The 20,353-nt window shown below is 33.6% G+C and overlaps 1 protein-coding gene across 13 annotated transcripts in view; it reads right to left on the reverse strand.

Moving 5' to 3' along the window:
* The window catches only part of Ppfia2 (PTPRF interacting protein alpha 2), a 462,148-nt gene that overhangs the window by 183,170 nt on the left and 258,625 nt on the right, over positions 1 to 20,353 (reverse strand). For 12 of the 13 annotated variants that reach the window (XM_047551047.1, XM_047551046.1, XM_047551044.1 and 9 more), the window contains 2 exons: positions 8,959 to 9,123; positions 2,790 to 2,864 (listed from right to left, as the gene is read on the reverse strand). In XM_047551047.1, coding sequence (XP_047407003.1) covers positions 2,790 to 2,864; positions 8,959 to 9,123 — 240 coding nt within the window. The remainder of the gene's footprint in view (positions 1 to 2,789; positions 2,865 to 8,958; positions 9,124 to 20,353) is intronic. The other variant, XM_047551053.1, reaches the window with a different exon arrangement.

Raw genomic sequence — 20,353 nt, forward strand, 5'->3', positions numbered from 1 at the left:
CAAATCCATCTGTGACATTGGACAATGCATAAACAGTAAAATGATCTCCATTCAAGTCATATCATAAACTCTAGTCTGTCAACTTTTCAGGCTACATATTCACATGCATGTATGAATATATCAAGGTATCACTCAAAATCTGAGTCTCTGCTCTCTGTTTTCTGTTTTCTAAATTTGGGAACTGAATCCATTCAGAAAAACATTTGGATAAATTCCCTACTGTCTGAACTGTCACTCACCACCACAAACGGAGGAACCAAACAGATTCTGATAACATAAGGTACTCACTCTCCAAACTTACTATATGAGCTCAAGAAACAAGTGAATTATAGGGCACACTTATACATACATTTAAATTTTATTTTAAAATCTGGAGCATCAAGTAAAATTTCCTCCAGTCCTTTGCCACATTCAGCCATGTGTGACTTTAGTTCTAGTAGTTAATTATTCTATCCTTGTTATATATTTTTGTTGGGCTCTTAATAATATGTTCTTGAATAGCTTCAATTTTATTTCCATGAAAATTCTTTGTTTTCTTAAATATTTTCTTCAATTGCTTCTTCTAACAATCAAACTTCAGCAAGTTTCTGCTTTCTAAAACTGATAATAGTGTGATTTTTTCCTAAACATATTTTGTCATGTTTCTAAATTTATCTTGTTTTCAGTGTGTTCTGTTTTACTTATAGAGATTTATTGTACTAACTGCTATTACTATAGAGAATCAAGGACTTGAATTTAAGTGCCCTGATTTTTAGTATTTCACTTTGAAATATTAATTTCACTATAAAGTAAAAGTTGACTTTTTCTCACTTTCTTAAAAATTCTAATTATTTATAAATATTTTTTCATTAGAAAACTAAATTAATATTTTTTGGTTTTTGGTTAAGGCACATGGATTTACAATCAGTGATGAGAAGAAAAACATATTGAAGATAATAAACACAACAAATATTTTTTTCTTACATTTACAAATTATTTAAAGTGAAAAAAGTATTCAAAAAGGCTTCAGTAGATATAAAAGGAATTCTAATTATTTAAAATTTGTTTTTTCTATGTCCAAGGAATCAAACATGATACTGCTTACAAGAGACTAAGAAAATATTTTAGGGCTAAAATAAATGATATAAACAGTTAAAGTCTTTCCTATAGCTTTTTTCTCAATTGTTCTCCCATTTTAGGTAGAACTGAATTAACTATTCCATTGATATTTCTGGAGCAAATTTTTAAAGTCTCACTTGAACATATGGGACATTTGTATTTCTTTAGCTAAGTGGTTCCACCACACCTTTGTTTATAATAAATACAAATTATATCATTGCCATATTCAGTGATACTTTAATGTTAGTAGTCATCAAAACTTTTGTTTACCATTATCAATAAAATAGTTTGAGGGATGCACTAAAAATAAGTATACATATTTAACATATATGAAAACCAAAATTAACATTGATAAAATACAAAATGAATATACACGTAACATTGTTTACTTTACGCCCCCAGAATGCATATGTTCTAATTTGTAGACAATTTGTCTGTTTCATTTCATAAAAGGACTGAGTTATTCTTGTTACCTAGCATCTCAGAGGTTCTTTTCTTCTATGATGATTGAGAGATACCAATCCTTTATTTCTTCTTCTTTTTTACATTCTCAAACCATTGTCTGCTAAGCTGAATCTGTTCAACAAAAGGATTTTTTTTCTGTTTTAAAAACTATTATGTGACAATTTATGCTTTTAACATGGAAGCCTTTAATTTTCCTGGAACTTATCCTTCCAAGAGTTAAAGTTTCCTAATTTTTAAAAGTTTAAATTGTTCTTCCTGCAGTAAACAAAAGCATATCTAAACTTGTCTAGTTGACCTGTCTTATATTAAATAACATGGGAGTTTTATTGGACATGATTTTTTTTGTTGTTTGAAAACATATTTGTGTACACAATGTATATGTAAATGTTATTTTGTTATGAATATCTTTATAAGGTTTATCATTGCTGACACTAACCTCTTACAGCCTTAATTATTAAAAGCAGAAATAGTTGATGAATAATTTTAATTATGTCTACTACTAGAAAAACTAATGATTTTACTGGAATTTACTTCTGGGGAAAAAAAGTTGCCTTATAAATAAGTGTTAAAGAGAGGAGGGTATTTTAGTTGTTGAAAAGATTTGTTTCCTGTGGTGTACACGTATGCTTGTGTGTGTTGTCTAATTATGCAAGCTTATTTGTGCACTAAAAATTAAAAGAAGCAAAATCTTCTAAAATGAAAGCAACTCTTTAAATCTTGAAGAGATAGTTTAAAATGTTTTCTTAACAGTTTGAAATGATAGCAAAAGATGTGGATCAATGAAGCCACTAGACATGGGCACAATGGTTTTCAAAGATATGAATAGGCAGGCATTTAGGGGAAATAAGTGTGGTGTGTGTGTGTGTGTGTGTATCTAATGAGTTAACTTCATTTATATAATTTTCTAGGTTTAACAGATATTTGACATATTTTCCAATACGGGGACCATGTTTTGCTTCTTGAAAGGACTGGTACTCTGACCGTGGTTTTTCTATGTCTCTGTCTCACTCTTGATACTTTTCCTTTGGTTTCTTAGTGACAGATCTAAATAACCAGAAATCAGAAAACATGACTCTGGAAACTAGTTTGAAAAGGCCTTGTTCAATGGTGTAGGCAGAAAATATTTTTTTGTGTGCGTGACAGTTTTAATAAAAGTGATGTGAAACACAAGGGACATAATGTTAGCGATATTGCACCTCAAAAGGGGAGAAAGTGCAGTATGTTACCTCCTGATTAGCAGCAGCTAGTTCTTCTTCCAGTGCAGAGACTCTTTCTAAAGAAACCCTCAGTCGCTCCCTTACCTAGAAGAAAAATCAAAATATGTGCAGTAATGTACAGCCCATGCATATTAAACTGTGCTGAACCCATCATTAACATCATCAGACACAATTTGGCAAATATTAAAGTATTTATAGCCCTAAGTGCCCAGAATAATAAACTTGGCAGGAATACTATGAATACATTGTCACCTCGTAGAATCACTGTATCAAGGGATTTCCTTGTAAGCAAATTCTTTTGATGGTTCACTGATAGAACTTCCGAAGGGGTTGGAGATTGACTGGTCTTGTTCTCAATTCTTATTCATAGTAAAGTATATTATGAATTCATCTGAAAAATAGTGACTGATTAAGCATGAAAAATAGGCAAAATTTTTCTGTCTTTTTAAAATAAGTAAAATTTTATTTGACGTCTATATTGTAACATTAAAAATTATTTGTCTAAAAGCAAAGTGTTCTAAGAACCTGAAACTTGTCTACTACTCCTATATTTTGTATAATTTTGAAGTTTATATTGTTTTTGTGATCCCTCAAAAACAATTAAAATTCCCAACTATCTTCCAGATTTCAAAGGTAGAACCATATATTTGTAGAACCAAAAACTGCACCTTTAAGTTTGAAAGTAATGATGATTAACAAATATTTCATACATGAATGAAACTCCAAGAAGTTTATTAGACTCTGGCTTTCCTTAACTTCCAAAATTGTTTTATTTGTTGTATATTTAGACCTATAGATGTTCTCTACATTGCATTTATCAAAAGTAAAATATTAAGAGAAAAATAGTTTGCTGAATTAAAATGAAAGACTACAGTAGTTTAGCTTTCCTTTAAAAGTATCAAATATATAACATTAAGATGCAGTTGATCATGAATATTAATTACTTAGGAATTAACAAATTTTTCCATGTGACTGTTACAGTATTTATGTAGTGAATATTTATTTTATTAATGTTAAAATCACATTCCTTTATAGTTTAAATTTGACAGTGTAAGAATAAATGGTATTTGTGTTGTTTTAATAACATTGAACTTCAAATATAGACTATATAAAATATATAAACAACCAGATACATAAAAATTTTAAAGTTGGAGTTATAATATTATTTTTCAGTTAAAAATCAAAGGCCAGTAATGTCCCATTAACCTAGAATCTATCATTAGGAATAAAAATTCTCAACTGGACATTTTAATACTGAATTATGATTACATGTATATTCAGGTTATTGTGTATACTCAACTCCTGAAATACATCTTAAATAAGCAAGGAAAATAACTGAGTGGGGTTTTAACATTAATTATATTTTGTTATGCTTCAGTTCTCTGAAAAGTAATAATACATGCATAAATGAACATTTAATATAAAAAGAAGTTGCATGGAATCTTTCTAGCTGTGTCAGATCAACTGCTAACTTTCTGAGTTATTAGACAAATGTCTAGTTGTTTGTAAAATGCATATAATTAATGCTGATTAATAACTAAACAATAAATATTTGGAAATTTTTGATAATTTGACTTGGAGAATTTTTTAAACGAAGAACTTGGATAGATATAACAGAAGCAATTATCCTAAAATCATGAAATGAGTAGGGTAACCAGTATGAGGAATGCATATATCAAAAAGGTCTTAACAGATATGACTGATGATTATGAAGTTTCATGCCCACTTCCTAAAATGCCAACCATGAAGTATGGGTGTAGGAATTCTGGCTAATGAGAACAGCAATGCAAAGTCACAAAATACATGTTAATTCTCTCTGCATGCAACACTGATCAGATCATACTGGAGTTCTGTAAAGGGTTAAGGTGCTAACTTCAAAAGACATTGATGCACTGGAATGTTTCCAACAGAGTCACTCAAGTCACATAAAGAATGATTGAATTCAGACTCTATTGTAGGTTAAAACAGCTACTTGACTTTTGCTAAACTGAAAATAGGATAGAAACTATTCTAATCTGTATTCTATTTACCACAAGTGAAGCATTTTATAGTCTTATTATTTTGAACCTTCAGGGAAAAAAATTATTGAGCTTATAAAACAATATGAAAATAGAATAATCATCCCTCAATAAATTTAGAGATGCTTTTACAAACTATATTATCCAGAAAGCAATGAATCTAAACTGTCTTCATAAGCAAATAAAAAATGATCTCTGTATATATATATTGGATTAACAATATGAATTTAAAAATTGATGCTGTAAATATCAATAAAGTATTTATGCTTTACTCACATTTACATGAGGATGAATTATTCTCTGTACTTTTAATTAATGGACAAGACTCAGAAAACTGAAACAAGTTAGCTTCATCTTGCTTTTATTTCTGCTAAACTTGGAAAGGAGAAGAGGGAGGGATCCAAAGGAGTAATCTTTCTAGGCCACAAAGAATTCTAACATTTTACTTTATGTACATGGCTTGAACTGCACTGATGGAAAAAAAATAGTCTCTCTGACAAGACTTTTAGCTTTTTCTCTGCTCTGAGCATTGCACTAGCAGAGAACATTGTAGTTATCTTTGTTTTTCACGTTGTTTTTTTTCTTCTTGGGAAGTTAAACATGCTTGATAAAATATAAAATTATAGTTTAAATATTTTTTCAGTTGATATAGCCCTATTTTTAACTTCTTCTGATTTTTAAAAAATGATTGAACCACTTTAATTAATGTGTTGTCTGTATAATCTTTCCCTTAAAATAAATTGATTAGTTATTTGTTAAACTATAGGAGTAATAACTCTCAACTCTATATTATTTATTTACCTATAGAATTTTTTGGTTTTCATTTCATCTGTTATATCTGCTTTCTTCAAAATAGTATGAAAAATACTTAGAAAAACTCTTTTCAAAAAGATGCTTCAGGTCACAAAAAATTTTATCCCTGAAGATTTATATAAAACAAGTCCCTGAACATGACAAATGTGTTTCAGGATGAAGAGAAATCTTGATGGAAGAAGCACACATTCCAAATTGAAATAATGGTATGGCAGGGCATCATTTTTGGAATTATCAGTCCTATAACACAAAATTTTTGTGAGGAAATCTCCTCAGAGTAGCAGTCAAATCATTTTGACACTGTGATATTAAATCTTGGAAGTATAAGTGGAAGGCATGTGTAATTACTGTTTTGAGTTACATTGCCCATATATGTCTCATACTTCTGGTTTTTAATAATCAATGATTTCTGAGTAATTAAAAAACACCTGGATGTTTCTCATTTCCTCCAGCCCTGGTAAACTCGTAGAGGGTGATGTCAAGATAACTGTTGATCTCAGTTGATAATGAAAATTCTTCCCAACAACTCAGTGGTTGTAAAAATAAGTGAACATCAATAATGAAGACTATCAATCAGTGTCATTGTCCACAGCTATGTTTAATCTTACATAGTTTATTTAGTTATTCATATTCTAAACCTTCTGTAATAAAGTTGGTAGTTTCTTATTCCTAACACATCTTCTTCATACCTTTTATCTGTGTTATAGCATAATTTAGCCATAATGCTTAGATTAGAATATTGCAATTGCTTGTTTATGTCTGTAACTTTGTCCGTCCCCATCTCCATAAGAAGCTGTGAGCTACTATTATTTGGGAAAACTGTCTACAAAGGGACTTAGGTACACAGTAATTCCTTCATAACTAAAGTGAATGCTATTTAAACAAATATCTAGATCAACAGTGATGACAAGGTCTACTTCGTTTGAAAGTTTTAGCAAAATGCTGAAATTTACTCATGTTAATAGTAATATTTACTAACATTAATTGAGGACTTTAAATATGCTATGCAATGATTAAAAGTTTTATATACTAGATCATATGAAAGCCTCATGGTAACACTGAGGTAGTTACTATCATACCCTTCAAAAGAAAAAGAAACAGATGCTCAAAGAATTTGGATCATTTGTCCAGGTCTGTATATTTCAGAGTTCAAGTTCATAACCTTCTTCCTTCAGGCTATTAAACATTAAATTAACTGATAATCTATTCAGTTGCCCCTAAACTAACCAATGACCAGTGTGCTTCCATTGAGTTAATACTATTATAAGCTCCTACGGCCATGTTAAAGAATACTTCATTTAGTTATGCTAAGCTCACTTCTGTTTAGCAAATTATTTCTAGATTCTAAATTGTGTAACAACCATTTTCTTCTTAAGTGAACTCACATCATCAGGATATTTGTCCTAAATGCTGTTTCTCTCAGTTCTGATAAATATTTTTCTTTATAAAAGCATCCTCAAGTGACGCCAGAGTGCTCATAGGGAACATCCCAAATCACACATTTTCTAGTACCTTTGTCTGTTACTCAAAACTGTTAAACCAGGTGTGGTTTTGACTGCCTGTAATCTAGTGGCTTGGGAGGCTGAGGTCGGAGAATTGAAAGATCAAGACCAATCTCAGCAACTTAGTGAGGCGCTAAGAATTTAGCAAGGCCCTATCTCAAAATAAAACATCAAAAAGGACCAGGATGTGGATCAGTTGTTAAGTTCCCCTGGTCCCTGGTTTGAATCCCTGACACCAAAAAAAAAAAAAAAAAAAAAAAAAAAAAAAGTAGAGAGAGAGAGAGAAACTGTTAAATTTTCTCAGAACCAATCATGTTCTTATAGCTCTGGGTTATATTGTGTGTTGGTCATGCTGCTCAGTGTTACTTTCTCTGCTCATAAACAAAAACAAAACAAAACAACAACAAAAAGCTCATTCTTTAATTTTCAAATCAAATATCAAATATCACTCCCTTTTGAAGACATTCTCGACTTTCTTGTCTGTCAAGTAGAACTTGTCACTGCCTTTCTGCGACTTCATATTATATTGTACATATCTGTTTTTGGTATTGCCTGTTATTGATATATGAATCTCCAGTCCTATGAACTACTCATTCATAAGAAGAATGCCTTTTTTATATTTATGTGCCAAATAAGTGCCAAGGAGCCTGGCACAAAGTAAATATTCTATTGTGTCTTACAAATTTTTAACAATGCCTTTTTGTGATAAAAGAGGGAATATAATATAAAACTAAACATTAAACATATAAAATGATTATTTGATATTATGTTTAACATAGATCTTTATATAATATCCATTTATCTTTTATTCAAAATTATTCATAAATTAGTTGCCTCTCATGGCTAATATGAAAAACGAGATACAATTTCTTCTTAATCATCTAGAAGACAGAATTATAGTTATCCTTATGCACATACTCCATATAATTCCCTTCTCTAAGAACATCTGAAAGACTGATGATAAAAATATATAGGTATATAAATATTAAATGGAACAAAAATATCTGCATGCTCAAAAATTAGATATAACTGGGCAATAATCCCTAGTTTGAATTTTAATCCTCAAACTTGTCATATATTTTATAATAAAGTGTCCCAATTCCCACTGTACTAAATCCCAAAGCCTTATTAATTTTTAAAGTTCATTCTTTGAAATTTCACAAAATTGAAATCATAAACCTTACTAATCTCCAAAGGATATTATCATCATATTGGCTTATATATGTCAGTAGAACTTATTTGAGTAACAACTAAGAGAAGCTTAGAGTTACTTTTAAAAAGACCTAAAAGCAAGTTTTCCTTCTAATATCTTATGCTGTTACATGCAGAAACTCTTAAAATATATATTTGAAACTAAGATATTAGAGACCCAACAAAATGGAATGCTTCTAATATGAATGTCTAGAAGTTAAAGTACACCCAATTTGCACTACAAAATAGGTGTAATTTTCGGTTAGTGGTCTCTTATTTTGGCATCTATAGACGTGCACTTCAGAAAGAGAAAGAGAGTGGGGTTGGAAGAGAAAGAGAGAGAGACTGAATGACATTACATAATATTAAATTTCAAATGGCCATCTGCACTAGGGCCATAATGTACCATAATAGAGGTATAATTTGAATAAGCCACAGATTCAGTGGTATAAAGAAAGAATATGGTCATGAATATTACAAAGATATACACAATAACACATTTCCATTTTTAAAAGTGGTTTTTCTATGTAACTCAAATGAGTTCCTGTAAACTGACTGGCTTGAGGAGTCACATGAGTCAGTGGATGAAGACAAGGACCTTCATGCTAATGATAAAAGCATGGGTCAGCTTGAAATCTTTTGTTCATACTGTACCTTTTCATCCAAGGCCTTGTGGTGCTCAAATAAAGATTTCAGCGCCTTGAGAACCTCAACTTCGCTGGACACTCCTGAGGGTGACTGCGCTTGCCGTTTTACCACCGTCATTCTTAATGACCTTTCATGCCGTGACACAAGGCACTCCAAATGCTCCAGTAGCAGCTATGGGATTTAACAGAAAATGAGACTGCTTTTGGGTACAATAACTGATTCTACCTTCAATTATTTCAGGTTTACAGAGTACCCAGTAATAACCTCAGGTTATTCAACAGAAAACAACTTAGTAACACAATGCTGTCTAAATCAGACTTTATAAAATACTTCAAAGTCAAATTACATGTCAATCATATAACAAGTTAACAAGTTGCTGAATTTAAAAATACAATGCAAATCTTTAGTTGATTTAATAATTTCAGTATGGGTTCTACAGAAATAAAACACTTGAAAAAATGTGCATGATCTAATATGATAATTATTAAAGAACATTTATTCCTTAGCTAAATATAGGGTACCTGATAATTTTTTAAGAGAAGAGTATCCAAAGTCAAATTTCATTTTATTTACATTTGATCATTTAAATTTTTTTGAGTTGAAAAAAATGAGCATAATCATCAAGATGATGGTTTAAATTATGGTGATAATCTTATTCACAATTAATCTTCATATGACATTATATGAAATATATGCAACCAATTGTATTTTAGTAACTGAGGTTCCCCAGTGGTCATTTGGGAAAGGGAGGCTACGAACATAACTGAAGTGTCCCTGTTGGAACCCACACCTAGAGCAGCCTGCTGAGCAATGCCAAATGTGAGGGGAGAGTGCAGTGAATCCTTTCTGGACTGTTCCAGGCTCTATATTCTCTGTTTGCCAGAAAAGGCTTGTTTTAAAATGATTTTTGAATTGGGGTTTCACATTCGTTTTCATTTTAAAAGGGAGTTCTGCTGCTAAAAACAAAGATGCATGAGAAGAAAAATAAATTACTGGGTCATTATCAGTTATTACAATTCTATTTGTGAAGAACCACAAACAACTGGTAAGTTTTGTGAGAGAGATCTCCAGAAGAACAGTGAAGAATGTGTACTACAAGTAGTATTTTTACAAAATAAAGGAAAAACTAAAGTGGAAATTGAACAAAAAAAAAAAAAAAAAAAGAGGGAAATACAGATACAAGATGTAAGGAAGGAAAGAAAATAATTTTCTTTTTCTCAGGCATTAATATGAATGAAATATTTTGGTTTTGCATAATACACTTTCTATTTAATGTTGCGTGTTACTATCACATTTCTTAGTGTTTAGTAAGTTAAAATTACCTACATTCATTGGCACTAATTATGGTTCAGTGTTGGAAAACTTTGCCTGTTATTGACACAAAAGAATACAATTGTCGAAGATCCTAAACATAGATCAGTAGTTAATAGTCAATTTTAAGGTTCTAAATAATAGTAGAGGTTAACTATCCCTAATCCAAAATTCCTGTAGATGCTCAACTGGTAATCTACACAAATATTCCAGAATTGAGAAACTCCCAAATCTGAAAAACTTTTTGACCCAAGCATATCAACAAGGGATACTAACCCTGTATTAATCTATCTGTACAAAGATGACATAATCTTTCAAAGAACTTTCCATTTACAATTATTTACTTTCCAATTACAATTATGATATTCTACTCTTTTGTGTTCTATAGATCCAAGATTGGCTAAATCCAAGCTGTTTTACATGGGTGGTGGGGATAGGGATTTGCATGAACTTTGCCTGTTTTCTGACATCATCTGGTGTCAGTCTTTCCCTGACAAACTATGTACCATCCACACTAGCCTATTTTAAGTTCCTCAAATGCCAAGAATTTGAACATGCTGTACCCTCTGCCTGGAGTACTCTCCCTCTGGCTTCTCATTTGGCCAGTTCCTTCTCATCAAGTCTCATATTACCCTTTGCTGACAACTCTGTGTAAGTAGGTCTCTCCCCTTTCCAGGCTGCATTAATCTCTATTTCAACCTTCTATTTCTTTTTTAAATAATATATCACAATAAATAATTTTTACAATAGTTTTGTTAGATTCCATTCTATCTCCTCATTGGAATACAAGCTCCATGAGGTCATTAGTGTCTGCCTTTTCCATTTTGATTCTTTTTGTACTCAGGTGTCGGTTTAGTTCCTGACACCTAAGGTGTGCAATACATGTTTGCTGAATTAATTTTAAAAAATGAATATATTAGGTTAATTTCCTGTGTGTCTCCTGGCCTATATTAGAGTTAAACCCATGCCCAGTTAATCAACATTGTTATATACAGGAATGTTTCAATTAGTTAATATAAAGAAACAAGTTTTATGATACAATAAAATTCCTTTCCCAACTGTGAATGGAAGTATGTTGGTTTATACAGTAGTTGTATAAATATTTGAGCATCTAATATTACATGACATAGTACAGGATAAATGTATAAGATAATACCCTGTAGGAAAATAACCATAAGGAGGTATTATAATAAAGCTACAGAGAACATCTATTAGTAATGTCCCAAATCTTTTCATCATACTCTTTACAACATTTGGCCAGTTCCTTACATTGCAAATTATGTCTTGCCAACAGAGTACAAAATAAACAAAAAAAATACCAAAAAAACAACAAAAACAACATTACAAAAAACCACACAATTTAAACCTTTTTAAAAATTTTTAAATTTTTTTATTTTTTTATTTTTTCAGACTGCAAATTTTAAGCCTTTTGAGTCCCACAGTTTTTACTAATAGCACATCCTTGTAAAATGTGAGTCTTGTGAAGGAATATATTAGGTGAAAACATCCAGTTTGCTCAATGGGAGTGGCAAAGGAATTATGGACTTGTAACTGAAAAGGAGAAGCAAGCCCCTTACCAGCTTTGCAGAGAATTTCTGGAATTTGGTCCTGAAAGCTCTGACTACAAATTTTGTTTTGTTTTGTGAAGTTTTCTAACTGTCCATTAAATAATAACTCTCTGCTTAAAATACTAGATTCACTAGAGTGAATCCTGTTTTCTGCAACTAAGAACATGTTGCCGTTCAAGTCATCAGGTTCTGCCAGCTGCTACCCATTTTCTTTATAATAGTAACTGTCAAGTCCTGAGACCATTCTCATTATTCCTTAAATGTGTTAGCTCTCTGATCATTGTCACTTTTTTTAGTGTTCCTTCAGGTATAATTTTTGGTGATCTTTATTATTCATTTAGATGATTCTTCCCACATATTGTCATCTAAATTTCTAGACTTCATTACTTTAATGGTCTCAATTTCTACCTTATTTCACTCACATTCAGAGTTCCACTACAGACCCTGCTGTTATCAGTAAGTGCAATTCTTCTATGATTTTTAAATCTATAATCTAACCCACAGCACTACCTTTTAGCTCACCCATTTAATGCTCAAACTCTAAAAATACTTTCACTTTCAGTCCCTTTATCATAGGAATTTGTTATTGCCTCTGACCACACTCACACCCTCACTGCCTCTTTACTTAGCCTAAAATGTACAGTTCCATCTTTATAATCACTTGTTTTTATGTTCCCTCAACTTGACCACTTGCCACTACATCCATTGCTCCCACATGAGTCTAAGATCCATTGTTTCCCAGTGAATTATTTTAATAATAGCTTCTTAATTGGTTCTCCTGCTTTCATCCTTTTACCCATCAGGTTACTCTCCAAACACTGTTCAAGTTAAAACATAAGTCAGTTCATTTATACCTCTGCTCCAATTCTCAGCATCTTCTCGTCAGGCTTACATAAAAGCCAGAGTCCTCACAGGACTCTGCTGTAAATTATCTGCTCCCATCCATTCTTTTTCATGCTCCTCCAGGACAGGTGCACTAGTTTCCTTGCAGCATTTTCTTTGCTTATTGAGTTTTGCTTGTAACATTCATGTCTACATATTAGGCCCCTTGTACTTTGTTTCTCTTCCTAAAACATTCGCTTTCAGAGACCATTTTACTCCATGACCCCTTACATATTTTTACTCAAATGTCATTTTTGGGTAAGGTCTTCCTGGATGACTTCTTCTACAGCTTGTCCGTTCATCTTTTGCATCTGTCCCTATCTAATGTATTATTTTATTTATCTTGTGCTGATCTTATTTACTGTTTAAATCCCCCAATTAATATAAGGCCCCTAAAGAAAATTTTCTGTATTTTATTCAATTCTTTACATACAGTGCATAGAAGATGCTCATACGTGTTTACTGAGTAAATAAATAAAACCAAGTAAAGCAAGTGTTTGCATATTTATAGACCACAATTCTTTAGAGAAATGGGAATCTTGGATATGTGGCTTAGATACATGCAACAGAAGTCATGGTTAGATTAGCTTAATATCAGAAGAAGGAACACTGTCTTTCATGATACATGGAGGAGATATTGTGACTTAAGTGATCACCTCTTCTCTCTTGCTGTGGGGTGTCTGTGAAAGTCAGGCTTTGATGGACTGAGTCATAGCTATATTAGACTAATTTGAAGAACATGGAGAATATGAGGACAATGAGGTAAGGAGAATGCTTTCAACTATACTGAAAAGTTTACAGAAATAAAACGACAAAATTAAGATTTTCAATTCTAGATCAAGGCTCAGAGAATCCAAGACTTGTTAGGCTGCTCATAGTGGCTTCTTATCGAGGTTCAAGACATACAGACAGAAGATAAAGAGCTTGATCCAAGAAAGGTTACTAAATTACAATATATGATGAATGCATAGATTTACCAGGTGTCTTATTTTAAAGAATCTTACCATAATTCTAAAAAAAAAAAAAAATCTAAAAAACAACCCACAAAAAGTAGAGGAGAGGAGACATTTGCTTGAGTTATTCTGATACATTGAATCCCAATGATTCTCTGCTCTGATGAGGCTGGTCCTTTTTGTCTTCATGACTATGTAATGATTTCATTTAAAGCAGGTATCTTATAAAAAAAAGTTTTTGGTCCTCGTCTTCCACCTCAAAATCCCTTCCTGCCTGCAGATTTTCAAGTAGAAGATATAGGGAAATATAACACAATCTAACTTAAGAAGAGAAAGCTTCCCAGTAAAAAGAATTGTGTGAGTTTGCTAATTTGTGTTCTCAGAAGTCTGGCAACGTATGTAGAAATTGATGCTAATAGTGCTGAGCAGGAAGAGAAGAGCAAAAACATACCTGGCTTTTTGCCTCAGTTGCTAGTTCTAGCTTGGCAGCCGGGCATATGCACTGCGGCATTTTCAGTACCATGGCTGCCGTCCATGTCATAGGGGCTTCTTTGCTCATATGCACCACTCTGGCTACACACTCCACTGCCATAGCCACCATCCTGGAGAAGCTAGCCAAGGTCAGTAAAAATCAAGGTGACCCAAGAAAATGGTTCCTTCTCTGAGGGAGGTAGAAAAAGGGCAAAGATGAGGAAATCTTGAAAGATAATGAGAGCAGGGAAGAAGTTGTCAGTTCTCAGAGTAAAGACAGGAAGGCTACCGTAACTTAGACAAAGAAGGTGGCAGTCTCTCCAACAAAAATGGTTGCTATTGCCATGTTAACTAAGAAAGCAGCTGTCACCTCAGGCAAAAAGGCAGCAGCCATGTGGGCCAGGAAGACAGTTATCCCAGTCAAAGCAGTCGGCTGGCAAGAAGGCAGCCACATTAGGTCAAGTGTTGGCAGTAAGTGCTGGGAAGATGGGAGCTGTAACCCCAGCCAAGTGGGCACAGAATGGAAAGGATGTCAAGAAGGAAGACAATGATGGGGAGGGTGTTGGCACCCATGAGGAGGAGAATGATGATAGAGAGTGGATGAGGGTGGGTGTGACCAGCAGCTGCTGCCCTTCCTCAGGGCCCAAAGGCAAGAGCAGGGAGTCAAGGAAGATGAAGGGGATGTTGATAATGGAAGGAAGACGATGCTGAAGAAAAACCCATGGAGACCACAGCAGCCGAAGGAAAGAAGCTCCTGCAAAAGCTGTTCCTGTGAAAGCTAAGAGGGTGGAGGAGGAGGAGGATGGAGAGGAAGGGGAGGAGGAGGAGGAAAAGGAGGAGGAAGAGCAGAGCAAGGAGGAGGGGAGGAGGAGGAGCAGGGAGAAGATAAGAAAGAGAAGCATGAGGAGGAGGGAAAAGAACCTGTCAAAAAAGCATCTGGAAAATGAAAGAAGAAATGATCAAGCAGAAACTGGCTCTGGGAGCCAAGAAACAGAAAGTAGAAGCCACAGAACTAGCTCCATCTTCCAATCTCTTTGTAGGAAACCTGAATTCTAACAAATCTTCTCCTGAATTGAAAATGTGATCTTTTTGCTAAAATGGTTCTTGCTGTTGTGGATGTCAGAATTGGTATGAGTAGGAAGGTTTGCTGTGTGAATTTTGAAATTGCTGGAGGTCTGAAAAAAAAAAAAAAAAAAAGCCTTGGAAGGCACTGGTTTAAAAATCTTTGGCAATGAAATTAAACTAAAGAAACAAAAAGGAAAAGACAGTAAGAAGGATAGAAATGTGAGAATACTTTTGGCAAAAAAAAAAAAAAGTCTCCCTTACAGTCAAGCAGGTCAAATTAAGAGAAGCGTTTGAAGATGCCATGGAGATCAGATTAGTCAGCAAGAATGGAGAGAGCAAAGGAATTGCTTATGTTGAATGTAAGACAGAGAGAAAACCTTTGAAATAAAACAGGGAGCAGAGATCTATAGTCAATCCATTTCCCTGTACTACACTGAAGAGAAAAGTCAAAGTCAAGGCTACAGAGGCAGAAAGAATAGCACTTGGAGTGGTAAATCAAAAATGCTGGTTTTAAGCAACCTTTCCAACAGTGCTGGAGAAGAAACTTTTCAGGAAGTATCTGAGATGTCAACTTTTATCAAAATGCCCTAGAACCAAAATGACAAATCTAAAGGATATGTGTTTATAAAACTTGCTTTATTTGAAGGTACTAAAGATTTAAGTCACTTTCATGCAAGAGAAGTTGAGGTCACAGCATTCAGGTGGAGTTGCAAGGACCCTGTGGATCATCAAATGCAGGAAGCCATCCATCCAAAATTTGTTTGTGAAAGGTCTGTCTGAGGATACCACAAAGGAGACACTAAAGAGATCATTTAACAGTTCTATTGAAGCAAGAATAGTAACCAACCAGGGAACGAGAACTTCTAAAGGATTTGATTCTGTAGACTTTAATCATAAGGAAGATGGCAAAGCTCCCAAGGGGGTCATGGAAGATGGTGAAATTGAGGGAAAGGATGCCATCTTGGACTGGGTCAAACCCAAGGGGTGAGGTGGTTTTGAGGGTTCCCATAGGAGCTTTGGAGGCTGAGGAGAGGAGGATGAGGCAGATTTGGTTGCAGAGGCCCAGGGAGACTTTAGAGGGCAAGAAGGCTTCTGAGGAGGCAGAGAAAGAAGAGGAGGATAAAGAGGAGGAGGTCACAATCCACAAGTAAAGAAACCTCAATGGTTTTCTTTAGTCCCACTGTTTTCCCTCTTCCATTTGAAAGAAAGGACTCTGACATTTTTCCTATGCCTACAGAAGGTAGAACCTTCTGAGGATATTCCAGGAGAGTATGCAGACCTGGTGTGTACTTGGAAATCAAAATAAACAGCATATCAAAGGTTGGTTTTGACTGGATATTCATGTGAAATTTTTGAGATGAATAATAGAGCTAGACCTTATCTGAAAATTGCGAAATTATGTTGTTTCATTTCATGTACGAAGCCATTTTTTTTTTTCCTACCAAAGTTTTTCCCCCTTTTGCATTGGGGGATTGTAAAGGAAGCAGAATGCATTATTATTATTTTTGCTTTGATGACTTTAGTGCAAATTACAATTCCTAAAGTCTAGTATTGGAAAATAAAAGGTTGTTCTGTTAATCAAATAATCTGGATTTTACTTTGATGTCAGGCATCATGGAGTGGCTGTAACTGTTTGCTCTACTGGTTGTGTCAACTCAGTAGTGAACTAGAATACGTAAATAAATACTAGGAATTCTTTGGGAATAAGGTAGAAGGAAACTGATAATTTATGGAGCTAGTAATTCATGAGTATAATTTACCCCCTAGGTAGTTCCTTTGAGATGATGAAAGTATCTTTTCTCAGTCATTGTGAAATATATTGTAGGAAGAGAACCCAGAATCCACAAAATACCAGTAACACTATTATGGCAGCTACTTGAGGTATTAGCATTATCTGTGGTGATTTGTAAAAATTAGCCCAGAGTTTTTGAATCTTTGTTATTAAGAGGTGGGGGGCTATATCCCCTTTGCTTGAATCTGGGTGGGCCTTTGAATGTTTTGAAAAACAGTTTGGTATGTTACATTTCATCATTTTGTGATTTCTGAGCCTAAAACTTAAAAGGCCAGGAAGCTTCTACCTGAATTGAAATTTAACAAAAACAGGACTTCACATACCAGACATGTAGACAGACACAGTGACTAGGGAACTAGGGATTATGAATCTTCTCATTTTTTTTCCTTGAAGAAAAAGTTGATATTGTTATTATTATTATTTTTGTCTAAGAAGAGAGTTGTATTGTTGGGTAGATAACTACTATTTAAATTTTAAATAAGGAAAATGGAAATTACAAAAATGGATTGTAGTAGAGATTTTTCCATTTACGGCTGTTCAAAATGTTTTGAACTTATCTTTATATTTGATAGTTCCCCACATTCTGAATCCCACCTTCCCAATCCAGACTCCAAGAAATAGTTCTTGGCTATGTTCACCACGAGGTGGCAGACATGAATCAGTCAACCATGAACCACCTCCATTAGCTAGATCTGAAATGGAACAAGAGGAGGAAACATGCTGGACAGGGGGATCCATTTTGCTGATTTACTGTAAGTGTCTGGGACTGAGGGTGTGAGAAAAACTTACAAGGCTAAGAAATATAGAAAATGCTTGGAAACTTAGAGATTTCTTATATGTCTTAAGTAACGTCTTTTCAAAGATTAAAACAGCTGAGTTATATTCTGTTTTGGACAATTAGGAGCTCTCCTCTACAAGACAATGAAAAGAAAATGCATTATTCACTGAACAATTTAACTTGTACTAAATACTCCTCTATACCTAGTGAAATATTCTACATAAAACATGCTTAATACTTTTGAATCAAATTAATGATAATCATAAATGGACTGGAGATTGTAATCAAAAATGGTATTATCTGGCACAGATCTACAGTCTCTAAGGTTACAAATGAAGATATATGTTCTTTTGGCTCTTTGAGCAGCACAATGGTGGTTGGGCAACATATAAAACGAGTACTTTATAAGAGGAAGCAAAAAGGGAGATGGGAAGAATGTGATTGATCCATTTTCTCAGAGAGATTGCTGTGTTGTGAAAACACCTGCTATGTTTAATATAAGAAATATCAAGAAGCATTAATCATGAGATTAAGAAACCAAAATTTCATCTAATGGCCTCAAAGGTCATGTGTTTGACTTATATGCAGAATGATGAAACTGAATTTAGAAAATTGAAGCTAATTTACTAAGGATGTTCAGGGCAAAAACTGCATGATTAACTTTCATGGCATGAATCTTACCCATGATAAAATGTGTTCCATGGTCAAAAAATGGCAGAAGACAATTGAAACTCCTGATGATGTCAAGACTACCAGTGGTTAGTGCTTTATCTGTTCTGCATTTGTTTTATTAAAAACCACAATAAGGGCTGGGGTTGTGGCTCACTGGTAGAGTGCTTGCCTGGCATGTGTGAGGCACTGGGCTCAAGTCTCAGCACCACATATAAATAAAAGAGTAAAATAAAGGTCTGTCAACATCTAAAAAAATATTTTTAAAAAAACCACAATAATCATATATAGAGTATCTTAGCATAAACGTGTCCACCCAATTGGGATGGTAGAAATCATGATCCAAGAGTTGTAGACAAATGACTTGAAAGAAGTAGTAAGTAAACTGTTTCTATCTAACACTGGAAAAAGAAACAGAAAAGTCTTGCCAATCTACTTGTTTTCTTCATGATGCCCTTTTTAGGAAAGTAAACATGTATAAGAAGCCCAAGTTTGAACTGCAAAAAATCATGCAACTTCATGGTAATGGTATTTCTGGAAAAGCTACTGGGTATGATACAGATGATAAAGTTGAATAAGGGGAGAGATATGAACTACCACTCCAAGCAGGTATTTAAAATTCGTATTTTTAACAGTGAAAAATAAAAATCTATTTGTGAAAAAAGAAAAGTGAATAAATTTAAAACATAAGAGGAGGAACTTGTCTAAGATATCACTAACAATGTACTAAATGTACACTTTCACTGGGAGCCACAATTTTAGTCTAACTTCTAAAAACTCTTGCAGAATGTGCTGATTATACGTTCTTTGGTACTCAGAAGACTGCAAGGACTCTATAAATGACAATCAAACCTATGTCAGAATTCCTTTTAAACCAGTATAGCCTACCTATGTGTATACTCCCACACACCACCACCATCAGGAATTTCTTGCACTAAGTTCTGCCTGAAAAACAAAATATCCTAGGTAATATAAATTCATTAATTTAACTATGATCCTGTAAGAATTTCTAAAACTATAACCTTCATTATATCTAAATTCAACATAACCTTGTGTGCAATTATTTTCAATTACAGATAACATCTAGTAGAAATATACCCTGACTAGTTTGGCTACTGTAATATATCATACACATGCACACTCATGTAGTAAACTTATCCTCTTTCAACTGCTAGGGGTTTCCTTTTTTGATGGGGTTGTAATTACTGCATATTGGGGAAATATGTTAGAAAAGTATTGTTAACTTTTGTAGCCAGAGGTTTGTCAAGAATAGGACATTTTTCTTTAGTAATAGCAGGTGGCTGAATCCATCTGAACATAAAGATAAATCCTTCTACTCGAAGCAAAAGTAAGGCATGGTAAGGAACATTTCCAATGTAATTAAGTCTTTCTCTTTTAGTTTATGACCCATGAGATTAAATTATCATGTTATTTTAAATGACATTAAGATTGGCTCTCAAAATCATAGCTTATCTTATTTTCAAAGTCATGTAATGGTTACATTCTAAAACATTATCAATAATAGAAACTCTATTTTGAGATCCTCAGCCAAGGAGAATCCTTGGGAGTGTCTCAGGTAAGCATATCCCTTAGTACCTTAGTTTCCCTATGAGTTAGGTGGGGATAATGAGGTTGCTGGAAGGATAGAGTTAGTTAAATATATAGAGCATTTAGGAAACAAATGAGCACTTCATAATGCTGGTGACTATATTTTCATTATTGTTACTTTTTATGTTAAATAAATGTCATTCAACTCCTATTGAAACTTCTATATTCTATTTTGGGAGCAGATACACTTCATTCAACTCTTCTTTATGAGGGAGGGCCCCTTCTGATCTATAGTTTTAGATGATACTCAAAATTAATACAATTATCCCTGTTTAATCAAGAGTCCCCTTGTGGACTTTCTGTG

This window comes from Sciurus carolinensis, chromosome 4 (assembly GCF_902686445.1).
Source record: "Sciurus carolinensis chromosome 4, mSciCar1.2, whole genome shotgun sequence".
Lineage (NCBI taxonomy): Eukaryota > Metazoa > Chordata > Mammalia > Rodentia > Sciuridae > Sciurus > Sciurus carolinensis.